This window comes from Oncorhynchus mykiss, chromosome 4 (genome assembly GCF_057628025.1).
Source record: "Oncorhynchus mykiss isolate SJ-2025 chromosome 4, ASM5762802v1, whole genome shotgun sequence".
Lineage (NCBI taxonomy): Eukaryota > Metazoa > Chordata > Actinopteri > Salmoniformes > Salmonidae > Oncorhynchus > Oncorhynchus mykiss.
In genome coordinates this window covers 29,471,915-29,484,705 of record NC_143025.1, presented here as the reverse complement: position 1 = coordinate 29,484,705, position 12,791 = coordinate 29,471,915, and the positions used below count along the sequence as shown (strand labels likewise).

General features: G+C 43.1%; 1 protein-coding gene across 2 annotated transcripts; it reads right to left on the bottom strand.

The window, feature by feature from the left end:
* Position 1: 1 nt before the first annotated feature.
* On the bottom strand, positions 2-11,605 carry LOC110521654 (carbonyl reductase family member 4). Of its 2 annotated transcripts, XM_021599355.3 has the most exons (6): positions 11,419-11,605; positions 4,132-4,285; positions 3,260-3,380; positions 2,871-3,007; positions 1,353-1,487; positions 2-1,090 (listed from the first exon to the last, which is right to left on the bottom strand). In XM_021599355.3, the coding sequence occupies exons 2-6, from the start codon at positions 4,274-4,276 to the stop codon at positions 912-914; spliced, it is 717 nt and encodes a 238-aa protein (XP_021455030.1). In that variant the 5' UTR covers positions 4,277-4,285; positions 11,419-11,605; the 3' UTR covers positions 2-911. The 2 variants fall into 2 exon arrangements, with proteins under 2 accessions (XP_021455030.1, XP_090087892.1); XM_090231766.1 differs by lacking the exon at positions 4,132-4,285 and having other exon boundaries at positions 11,419-11,592.
* Positions 11,606-12,791: the final 1,186 nt, after the last annotated feature.

The following is a 12,791-nucleotide window of genomic DNA, read 5'->3' as shown; positions in this document are numbered from 1 at the left end:
CATTCATCACAGGGGAAATGCCTTTCTTTATTGAGAATTCTTATCAGATTTGACCTTGATCCCTAGTTTACATTGTCTTGATCTTAGGTCACATGATAGACAGCAGATGAGTGCAGATGCCCCAGATCTATGAAAGCTATATGTGACTGTTGAGCACCCTGGAGCTGTGTGTGTGAGGGGACTGGGCAGCACACTCCAGTGAGGTGAAATGTCTCTCCACTGGAGGAAATAACAGATGAGATCACAGCATTTCAAATCTCCACACTGAGCATGACAGTTACCTCTGACCCCATCCATTTGCACCACCGATCCTGAGCTGTAACTGGACCCTCAAAACATTCCATGGGCTAAAAATCCCCTCCAGCTGTAGGCAGGCAGTCAGACCCCATCCATACCCCCTCTCTGGGCCCCTCCAGGGCTGGGCTCAAGGGGGGGCGGCGGTTGGGGCCTGCACTGTGTCGCGGTGCCCCAGGGGAGTGGGAGAGTGAAACATGAGAGCTTTGGTCAGCACTAGGTGCCTATAAGTCATGGAAAGAGTAATAGCATTAAATCTGCTGATCAAAGTTAAGGCCTCAGGAGCGTGGAGGGCCAGACTGAGTCAGACACAGTGGAGTCAGCAGTGTTAGTCATGAAAAACTGTCACTCACACCCCCTCTGAGCTATGTGGAGCAGTACCCTGTGACTCAGCACTGTGTACAGATAGTGGCAACAGTATTACATGAACCATACACAGGTATAAATATCTCTGGCCCTGACTATTACAAGGTCAAGCCCACACAACATTTGAGAGAAATACACTTTTTGTGCAAATTGAACATTTCTGGGATCTCAGTTCGTGAAACATGGAACCAGCTGACAGTGTTAGGAGGTATAGTGGGCACTAGGTGTATATAGAGGGGTCAAGGGCCTCCCTACATGGCCAGCTGCAGCCCTCCGTCCACCACCAGCACCTGTCCTGTGATGTAGGGAGACTCCAGGAGGAAAATAACAGCCTTGGCCACCTCCTCAGGCTCCCCAAACCTCCCCAGGGGGATGGTCCGCACCACCTCCCCTTCCCTCAGCCCCACTGTCATGTCTGTTCGAATGAAACCTAGGAGAAAGGAGAAAAGATAAGGGAGGGTCAGCATCAGGAGAAAACTGAATTCGAGCTGAGAGGACATTGGAAACCAATATCCTAGGTGCAGTAAAAGTCTGTTTCTATTTTAGCATGACAATGATGAAGGAGATGGCTGAAGCATACACAGGAGTACAAAGGCTAGGACAAGACAGGAGAGAAGTTGAGGAGAATAAGCAGACAATAGATGAAAGAGAGAGAGGAGCAGTAAAGAAAAGAGGAAGAGACAGCTCCATACCGGGAGCCAGCAGGTTAACTCTGACATTGCGCGAGGCCACCTCCTTGGCCAGGGAGCGAGTGAAGCCCTCCAGACCTGCTTTACTGGCGCTGTACACACACTGACCTGCGTTCCCCTTCAACCCCACCACAGAGCCTACAGTACACACAAATCACAACCATGAGCACAGTGATTTGGCTAACTCAACCTAAAGTGAAGTTAGAGATTGTTTATTCCCTGGACCACAACCACCACCTTGTGGCCAAATGGCAACATAGAATGCATCTGGTATCTCATCACCCTGACCGGAGTTGTCAATAACAGGATGTATCCGGCTTTCAGGGATACAACAAATTCAACCTAGCTTTCTTTTCGCTGAAAACCGGATGTGGGAACTCTGCTCAGGCGCTTTCCTCTACGTCTGCTACGTTAGGTTAGTAACTCAGTAGTGTGAAGGGGCTGGACATACGGTGCATTCAGAAAGTATGGACTTTTTCCACATTTTAAGTTACAGCCTTATTCTAAAATATATTAAATAGTTTTTTCCTTCATCAATCTACACACAATACCCCATAATGACAAAGCAAAAACAGGTTTTTAGAAATGTTGGCAAATGTATTAAAAAAAATAAAAAACGGAAATATCACATTTGCATAAGTATTCAGACCCAGTTCTTCTTGAGTATGACGCTACAATCTTGGCACACCTGTATTTGGGGAGTTTCTCCCATTCTTCTCTGCAGATCCTCTCAAGCTCTCAGGTTGGATGGGAGGCATTGCTGCGCAGCTATTTTCAGGTCTCTCCAGAAATGTCAAATCGGATCCAAGTCCACTCAAGGACATTCAGAGACTTGTCCCGAAGCCACTCCTGCGTTGTCTTGGCTGTGTGCTTAGGGTCCTTGTCCTGTTGAAAGGTGAACCTTCGCCCCAGTCTGAGGTCCTGAACCCTCTGGAGCAAGTTTTCATCAAGGATCTCTCTGTACTTTGCGGCATTCATATTTGCTTCGATCCTGACTAGTTTCCCAGTCCCTTCCACTGAAAAACATATCCACAGCATGATGCTGACACCACCATGCTTCACTGTAGGGATGGTGCCAGGTTCTTCCAGACGTGGCGCTTGGCATTCAGTCTTTAGATGCCTTTTGGCAAACTCCAAGTGGGCTGTCGTGTCTTTTACTGAGGAGTGGCCACTCTACCATAAAGGCCTGAAATGCTGCAGAAATAATTTGGTAACCTTCCCCAGATCTGTGCCTCGACACAATCCTATGTGGAACTCTACGGATAATTCCTTCCACCTCATAGCTTGGTTTTTGCTATGACATGCACTGTCAACTGTGTGCCTTTCCAAAACATGTCCAATCAATTGAATTCACCATAAGTGGACTCTAATCAAGTTGTAGAAGCATCTCAAGGATGATCACTGGAAACAGGATGCACCTGAGTCTCATAGTAAAGGGTCTGAATACATACGTAAATATGGTATTTCTAAAAAATTCAAGGGGTCTGAATACTTTCCGAAGGCACTGTACAGTAACAGTACCTATGTTGACAATGGCCCCTCCCTGGGTGTGGAGCATGCTCCGTAGCGCTGCCTTGCATGTCAACATGCTCCCCAGTAGGTTGGTATGAAGCAGAGCCACCATGTCCTCGGGCCTGGTCCTCAGCAACAGACCATCCCTGAACATACACACAAAGACAGGAAGGTGCACACACACACACACACACACACACACACACACACACACACACACACACACACACACACACACACACACACACACACACACACACACACACAGGAGATGGATGACTACATTTTTTATACACATGCAAGCTCACCTGTTTAGGACTATCATGGGAGTTCTGAAGGTATGAAACTAACCTGTACACCTGTACGAGTACTGATTCATACAAGTATTTCGCACGCACCTGTTGATACCAGCTGCATTGACCAGGTATGAGACGTTTCCACAGGTCTTCTGGATCGTCTCAAATATATTCTGAACTTCCTCTCCTTTGGAGACGTCACAACTAAAGGCCATATGGTCAGCTAGAAAACGAGAGATTGGTTAAATATAAGGTAAACTGAAAACTACAACTGTGTTTAGGCCTAATAAACAGCATACGTGAATGTGGCACAAGCCTAATCATCTGGTTAGAATAGGGGTTCCCAAATCCTTTTGGCCCATGACCCCATTTTGATACTTAGAAAAATGTGCGACCCCATCCCACCATGTAAAAATAAGTTATGTAATCAACGGCCAATGTTAACTGTTTTAAATTGGGCTATGATAGTTTATTACAAATCATTCTGACAGTACTTTTCACAGTATTTAAATCTGAAGGAAGTATGGTTTGAAGTGACAGAATTGACAGAGGTTCAGTAGATCATCAGTCAATCATTTTGTATGATGTTCTGTGTTGAAAAACTAGCCTGTACCTTATTTTTCTCCCAGTTGTATTTAGTGCCAGGCCCTGTCCCACTCTGTATTCCTGAGAGTCTTATATTTCATTGATGGGGTCATTATATTTTGCAACTTAAATGGTTCAAAAGATAGTAAGACATTTGTTGAAAGAAAACAGAAAACGTGCCGTTTATGACAACCGCATCTGGCGGCTACTGGAGGTTACCGACGTAACCCCGGTTCTATGAAACAAGCGCAATTCTCTCGCTACACATGTTTTAATTAGGCAACCCCACATACGGTCGTGACCCCGAACTTGGGAAACGCTGGGTTAGACTGTGAACAGCAGAGCCCAACTAAGAGGTGCATGACACCCCTGCAGGTATAATACTGTACCTCCAGCGAGGGACACCACAGTGGCCTGAGCAGCATCCTGGTTTCTGGACACCACAGCAACCCTGCAGTCTCTCTCTGCCAGCAGCCTTGATACAGCCCTGCCAATGCCCCTGGAGCCCCCACACACCACACATAGCCTGGACATGCCCCTGCCCTGCAGAAGAGACCACATCACAGAGCAAAGTCAACGATGAGATGACATTGGCATTTGGTTTCAGGGTCAGTCGGATTTAACATCTACTGAAGCCCTTCCTTAAAGCTAGAATCCATAATTTCCATTTTTGGACATATAAATTAATGATATACAGTGCATTGGGAAAGTATTCAGACCACTTCCCTTTTTCACATTTTGTTATGTTACAGCCTTACTCTAAACATTTATTACATTTAACAAGTCCTCATTCTACACACAATACCCCATATTGACAAAGCAAAAACATGTTTTTAGATTTGTTTCCAAAAAACCCTGAAATATCTTATTTACATAAGTATTCAGAACCTTTTCTATGAGACTCAAAATTGTGTTCAGGTGCATCCTGTTTCCATTGATCATCCTTGAGATGTTTCTACAACTTGATTGGAGTCCACCTGTGGTATATTCAAATGATTTTACATGGATTTGGAAAGGCATACACCTGTCTATATAAGGTTCCACAGTTGACAGTGCATGTCAGAGCAAAAACTAAGCCATGAGGTCGAAGGAATTGTCAGTAGAGCTCCGAGACAGGGTTGTGTTGAGGTACAGATCTGGGGAAGTGTACCAAAACATTTCTGCAGCATTGAAGTTCCCCAAGAACACAGTGGTCTCCATCATTCTTAAAATGGACGAAGTTTGGAACCACCTCATACTATTTCTGGCAGCCCGAAACTGAGCAATCATGGGATAAGGGCCTTGGTCGGGGAGGTGACCAAGAACCTGATGGGCTACCTCATTGTTGTCGGTGATCAGGCCTACCACTGTTAGGTTGTCAGCAAACTCAATGATGGTGTTGAAGTCGTGCTTGGCCACGCAGTCGTGGGTGAACAGGGAGTACAGGAGCGGAATAACAACGCACCCCTGGGGTGCCCCAGCGTTGAGGATCAGCATGGCAGATGTGTTGTTGCCTACCCTTACTACCTGGGGGCGGCCCGTCAGCAAGTCCAGGATCCAGTTGCAGAGGGAGATGTTGAGTCTCAGAATCCTTAGCTTAGTGATGAGCTTTGTGGGCACTACGCTGAGCTGTAGTCAAGAACAGCATTCTCACATAGGTGTTCCTTTTGTCCAGGTGGGAAAGGGCAGTGTGGAGTGTGATTGAGATTGCGTCATCTTTGGATCTGTTGTGGCGGTATACGAATTGGAGTGGGTCTAGGGTTTCTGGCATGATGGTGTTGATGTGAGCCATGACCAGCCTTTTAAAGCACTTCATGGCTACCGATGTGAGTGCTACAGGGCGGTAATCATTTAGGCAGGTTACCTTCGCTTTCTTGGGCACAGGGACTATGATGGTCTGTTTGAAACATGTAGGTATTACAGACTCGGGCAGGAAGAGGTTGAAAATGTCAGTGAAGACACTTGCCAGTTGGTCTGCGCATGCTTTGAGTACACGTCTTGGTAATCTGTCTGGACCCGCAGTTTTGTGAATGTTGACCTGTTTAAAGGTTTTGCTCACATCGGCTACGGAGAGCGTTATCACAGTCATCCGGATTAGCTGGTGTTAGCTGATTATGCATGCTTCAGTGTTGTATGCCTCGAAACGAGCATAAAAGGCATTTAGCCCGTCTGGTAGGCTCGCGTCACTGGGCAGCTGTAGTTCGTAATAGTTCTCAAGCCCTGACACATCCGACAAGCATCAGAGCCGGTGAAGTAGGATTCAATCTTAGTCCTGTATTGACACTTGCCTGTTTGATGGTTTGTCTGAGGGCATAGCGGGATTTCTTATAAGCGTCTGGATTAGTGTCCTGTTCCATGAAAGTGGCAGCTCTAGACTTTAGCTCGGTGCGGATGTTGCCTGTAATCCATGGCTTCTGGTTGGGAATTGTACGTACGGTCATTGTGGGGAATGACGTCGTCGCTGCACTTATTGATGAAGCCGGTGACTGAGGTGGTATACTCCTCAATTCCATTGGATGAATCCCGGAACATATTCCAGTCTGTGCTAGCAAAACAGTCCTGTAGCGTAGCATATGCATCAGCCCGCCACTTCCGTAATAAGCGAGTCACTGGTACTTCCTGCTTTAGTTTTTGTTTGTAAGCAGGAATCAGTAGGATAGAATTATGGTCAGATTTGCAAAATGGAGGGCAAGGGAGAGCTTTGTATGCGTCTCGGTGTGTGGAGTAAAGGTGGTCTAGAAGTTTTTTGTTCTCTGGTTGCACATGTGACATGCTAGTAGAAATTAGTTAAAACAGATTTAAGTTCTGCATTAAAGTCTCCGGCCACTAGGAGCACCGCTTCTGGATGAGCATTTGCTTGTTTGCTTATGGCATTATACAGCTCGTTGAGTGCGGTCTTAGTGCCGACATAAGTTTGTGGTGGTAAATAGACGGCTACGAATAATATTAATGAGAACACACTTGGTAGATAGTGTGGTCAATAGCTTATCATGAGGTATTCTATCTAAGGCGAGCAATACCTCAAGACTTCTTATAAATATTAGACATCGCGCACCAGCAGTTATCATCACATCCCCAGTGGGTCAGAAGTTTACATACACAATTAGTATTTGGCAGCATTGCCTTTAAATTGTTTAACTTGGGTCAAACGTTTCGAGTAGCTTTCCACAAGCTTCCCACAATGTTGGGTGAATTTTGGCCCATTCCTCCTGGCAGAGTTTGTGTAATTAATTGAGTCAGGTTTGTAGGCCTCCTTGCTCACACACACTTTTTCAGTTCTGCCCACAAATGTTCTATAGGATCGAGGTCAGGGCTTTGCCACTCTAATACTTTGACTTTGTTGTCCTTAATTGCCACAAGTTTGGAAATATGCTTGGGGTCATTGTCCATTTGGAAGACCCATTTGCGACCAAGCTTTAACTTCCTGACTGATGTCTTGAGATGTTGCTTCAATGTATCCACATAATTTTCCTTTCTCATGATGCCATCTATTTTGTGAAGTGCACCAGTTCCTCCTGCAGCAAAGCACCCCCACAACGATGCTGCCACCCCCGTGCTTCACGGTTGGGATGAGGTTCTTTGGCTTGCAAGTCTCCCCCTTTTTCTTCCAAACATAACGATGGTCATTATGGCCAAACAGTTATATTTTTGTTTCATCAGACCAGAGCATATTTCTCCAAAAAGTATGATCTTTGTCCCCATGTGCAGTAGCAAATCATAGTCTGGCTTTTTTAATGGTGGTTTTGGAGCAGTGGCTTATTTCTTGCTGAGGGCCTTTCAGGTTATGTCGATATAGGACTCGTTTTACTGTGGATATAGATTTTTCTACCTGTTTCCTCCAGCATCTTCACAAGGTCCTTGCTGTTGTTCTGGGATTGATTTGCACTTTTCGCACCAAAGTACATTCATCTCTAGGAGACAGAACGCAAGTCCTTCCTGAGCGGTATGACGGCTGCGTGGTCCCATGGTGTTTATACTTGCGTACTATTGTTTGTACAGATGAACGTGGCACCCTCAGGCGTTTGGAAATTGATCCCAAGGATGAACCAGACTTGTGGAGGTCTACAATTTTCTTTCTGATGTCTTGGCTGATTTATTTTGATTTCCCCATGATGTCAAGCAAAGAGGCACTGAGTTTGAAGATAGGCCTTGAAATACATCCATATGTACACCTCCAATTGACTCAAATGATCAGAAGCTTCTAAAGCCATGACGTGATTTTCTAGAATTTTCCAAGCTGTTTAAAGGCACAGTCAACTTAGTGTTTGTAAACTTCTGACCCACTGGAATTGTGATAGTGAATTATATGTGAAATAATCTGTCTGTAAACAATTGTTGGAAAAATCACTTGTGTCATGCACAAAGTAGATGTCTTAGCAGACTTGCCAAAACTATAGTTTGTTAACAAGAAGTTTGTGGGGTGGTTGAAAAACTAGTTTTAATGACTCCAACCTAAGTGTTTGTAAACGTCCGACTTCAACTGTATGTAAATGTAATATTTAAGTATTTTATTAAATATAAATGAGCAAACATTTCTAAAAACCTGTTTTGCTTTGTCATTATGGGGTATTGTGTGTAGATTGATGAGGAAACGAAACAATTTAATACATTTTAAATTAAGGCTGTAATGTAACAAAATGTGGAAAAGTCAAGGGGTCTGAATACTTTCCAAATGCACTGTATATTTTTGGTCCTTAAAACCTCTTATGGATCCCTTCACGCGCCAATCCTTTCAGCGTAATCGATTTGACAACATCCAGTGAAATGGCAGCGCGCCAAATTCAAACTACTGGAATATCAATATTCAACATTCACGAAAATATATGTGTAATACATCAAAATAAAGCTTAACTTCTTGTTAATCCAGCCGCCGTGTCAGATTTTAAAAAGGCTTTACGGCAAAAGCAGACCATGTGATTTCTGAGGACAGCGCCCTGCATACAAACATATGAAAATCATATTTCAACCAGACAGGTGCGCCACGAAAGAAATAGCGATATAATTAATGCCTTATCTTTGAAGATCTTCTTCTGTTGGCACTCCAAAATGTCTCAGAAACATCACAAATAGTCCTTTTGTTTGATAATGTCCTTCTTTAAGTCCCAAAAATGTCAATTTATTTTTCGTGTTTGATTCAGAAATACACCGGTTTCAACTCGCCCAACATGCCTACAAAGTATCTAATAAGTTACTTGGTCCAAACATTTCAAACAACGTTCCTAATCCAACCTCAGGTACCCTAAAACGTAAATAGTCGATAGAATAAACTGTTTCTAATACCAGATAAAAACAACGTGTAGCGCGTTCCAGTTCACGCGCACCAAACAAGTGTCACTCCACTGACACTTACAATGAATAGCACTACTTCTTCATTTCTCAAAAGAAAAACATGAACCAATTTCTAGACTGTTGACATCTAGTGGAAGCCATAGGAACTGCAACCAGGTTCCTCATAAATAGGGCTTCCCATAGAAACCAATTGGAAAACAAAATGACCTCAAACAAAAATTCCCCTGGGTGGCTTGTGCTCGGGGTTTTGCCTGCCAAATCAGTTCTGTTATACTCACACACATTATTCTAACAGTTTTAGAAAATTCATAGTGTTTTCTATCCAAATCTGCTAATATATGCATATCCTAGCTTCTGGGCTTGAGTAGCAGGCAGTTTATTTGGGCACGCTTTTCATCCGGACGTGAAAATACTGCCCCTTAGCCTAGAGAGGTTAAGAAGAAACTGGTACTTTTTTATTCAGCAGAATTTTCTTTAACCAATTTTGGTCTTTAATGCAGGGCCAACAGAGGTTCTTACTTTCTCCCCCTTCCACTTTCCTTTTCCATTTTTGAGGTAATGCTGCAATTAGTTGGTTGTAATTCTGGATAGAGCAATGGAAATTCAGGCCGGTACGACCTGGTGCTAGGCCCGGCCCCCAGGCAGCCCGCTTAGCCAGCGGAGCTCCGCCTGTCGGCCTTCCGGAAGGTGCCCCCCCACTGCATCCCCAAAGAACCTCTGAGGGTGCGCAGGTGACAAGTTTATGCTCATGTTGCAGCAGTATGTAGGAGGGAGATTCCGAGATGTGAGAAGTGTGCAGGAGGGCATGGGTCAAAGGAGTATGTCGTTTCTGTAGAAAAAGTGGAGTGTTTCAATTGTGGGAGTGGTCATGTTGCAAGGGATCAGAAATGTCTTGTGTGAGTGAGACAGGTTGAAGTTTCCAGGGTGAGAGCAGTGAGGAAAGTAGAAAATGGTGGGCAAAGGGTGATGGAGCCTGAGAGGCCTGTACAGAGTAACCCGAACAGTTTGTGCTTTAGTAAGGCTGGCTTCTTGCCGTTTATTGCTATGGTCATTAATTGTGCTGCTCAGATGGAAAGAAAATCCAAGAAGATGTCATTTTCTGGTAGCAGCAGCAGAGAAGTTTTTGGGTGTCAGAGATTTTAGTGCAGAAGAACTACAGGGGGGGTTTGAGAGAAGGGTTTTCAGCCTCCTAGGCTGACAACATGGTGTAGGATCTGTTAGGGCCAAAGTAGCAGGAAGGGGTGGTGGGATGTGTTGGGGATAGTGGTATATATAGTTAGCTCCAAAAGTATTGGGACAGTGACACATTTTTTGTCATTTTGGCTCTGTACTCCAGCACTTTGGATTTTAAATGATACAATGACTATGAGGTTAATGTGCAGACAGTCAGCTTTAATTTAATAAGGGTATTTTCACCAATATTGGTGAACAGTATTTTTTGTACATAGTCCCCCCATTTTAGGGGACAAAAAGTATTGGGACTAATTCACTTATATGTGTATTGAAGTAGTCAAAGGTTTAGTATTTAGTTTAGTATTTGGTCCCATATTCCGCAATGATTACATTGTTGGGTGCATTTGCTGTTTGTTTTGGTTGTGTTTCAGATTATTTTGTGCTAAACAGAAATTATTGGTACTAATGTATTGTGTCATTTTGGAGTCACTTTTATTGTAAATAAGAATAGAATATGATTCTAAACACTTCTACATTAATGTGGATGCTACCATGATTACAGATAGTCCTGAATAAAGATGAGTGAGAAAGTTATACGCACAAATATCATACCCCAAGACATGCTATCCTCTCACCATTACAATAACATCTGAGGTTAGCATTTTTTTTTTGGGGGGGGGTATGATATTTATGCATCTAACTTTCTCACTCATTATTCACATTTCATTCAGGATGATCCGTAATCATGGTAGCATTCACATGAATGTAGAAGTGTTTAGAAACATATTATATTCTTATTTACAATAAAAGTGACTCCAAAATGACACAATACCCTCACATTAAAGCTGACAAGTCTACACTTCAATCTCATAGTCACTGTATTATTTTCAATCCAAAATACTGGAGTACAGAGACAAAACAACAAAACGTGTCACAACATCGTTTAAGAACAGAATGGAACTAAACGGGTTCTGTTGCAAAACGTTTTGCAATAGAACTGGCCTAATGAATCCACCCTTGGCTTTGTCAAAACAACAACACGGCTGGGCCATAGACCCACCGATAGAACAATGGTTTAGTTATACAAATATTTGATAGACCGGCTAACTAGCTAGCTAGTAACATTATTCTAGACAGAGCATGCAACTGTCTGTGTGGCTGTTAGTTGATTTCAAAGCTAAGTTAGCTAGCTATGCTAGCAAGATCATTTGAAGGTATTTTGGTGCAAAACTCACGTTTTCACGCAACTCTGTTGTCGTTTAAGATGGATACCAAGTTGGCATTTCGCTCCATATAATTCTTATCGTTTGACTATCCGGGTCCTTTGACAATAACATGTGCAAACGTTAGTTGATCATTGACACCGTACAAACATGGAGGTCGCCATTTTTTCCTATAGTGCGGTTATTAATTCGACCACATGGGGGGGCAAGAGATACGCACATAAATCTCACAGCTCGTGCCAGTGTCCCCGGACCACTGAGGTAGGCTGTCCTTCACAGGTAGCTGGACCCACAGACATACCACACCACAGTCTGTCCACAGTTTAGACGTGATGATCAAACCTAGTCTAGGTTTAGGGTTAGAGTTACAGTTAGGTTTGAACCGGGAAAAATAAGATAATTAGGTGGGTGCTTACATTTGTCATATTTCACACACGTACAAGTGTATGTATGTATGTTTTTTGCAAATCTCACTCCCCCTGAGACAACCCCGGAGAGTGGGGTCCAGAGCCAGGGATCAGCCATTATTGACAGCGACCCTGGAGCAATGGTTGTAGTTGAGGTTAGGTTTAGGGTTGTGGTTGCGGTTGTGGTTGAGGTTAGGGTTGGAACTGGGATATGGACGTTCAGATTCAGAACTTTAATGTCCTCAGAGAGGCAAATCGTTTTGCAGCAGCCATAAAACATATCACATAAACAAATTAGCAAAGGATATTTACAAGCAAATAGGCTGGGTAATTGCAGTTTCATAGCGCAAGTGCTAAGTGCAATTAGTCCAGCGTTAGGTGCAAAAACTCAACGTACCAGTTGCGGCCCACTTTTTGGAAGCAAACCACGCCTACGTCATATCGGCATCGAACGCGTCACCCTCCCTATGAGAGGGGGTGACCTCGACAATTTATTGTTAAAATGAGAGGCTGCCTGGATCTTTAATTTAAAGATTGCCATTCTTGTGATTATTGTTATTTTGCTATTTGTTGTAAATGTTTGTAGGCCTAGGTAGCCAAATTGAATCGATGATCGTATGCTATCCATTCATGTTCTTATACAATACCAGTCAAAAGTTTTAGAACACCTACTCATTGAAGGGTTTTCATTTTTTGTACTATTTTCTACATTATAGAATAATAGTGAAGACGTCAAAGCTATGAAATAACACATATGGAATCATGAAGGAAATGAAGACACCTTAATGCATATTTATATTAAAAACTAAATCCTTAAAGTATAATTTTTAAGAAGTTTTAGGAAGTTTTAATGTTATTGTTCACACTACAACAACACTACAACAACAACAATTTAAAAAATACTTTAAAAAAATACTTAAATACATGTCATTTTGTCCTTGAAACCTTTCATTCAAGTACTGTAGAATTCCATTCATT

Excerpts from the sequence above, each read along its gene's own strand:
- LOC110521654 (XM_021599355.3), bottom strand. The coding sequence starts at position 4,276 with ATGTCCAGGCTATGTGTGGTGTGTGGGGGCTCCAGGGGCATTGGCAGG. Across the intron at positions 1,488-2,870 it reads AGGGGCCATTGTCAACATAG|GCTCTGTGGTGGGGTTGAAG; the intron begins GTACTGTTACTG and ends TGTGTACTGTAG. Across the intron at positions 1,091-1,352 it reads AGTTAACCTGCTGGCTCCCG|GTTTCATTCGAACAGACATG; the intron begins GTATGGAGCTGT and ends CCTTTCTCCTAG.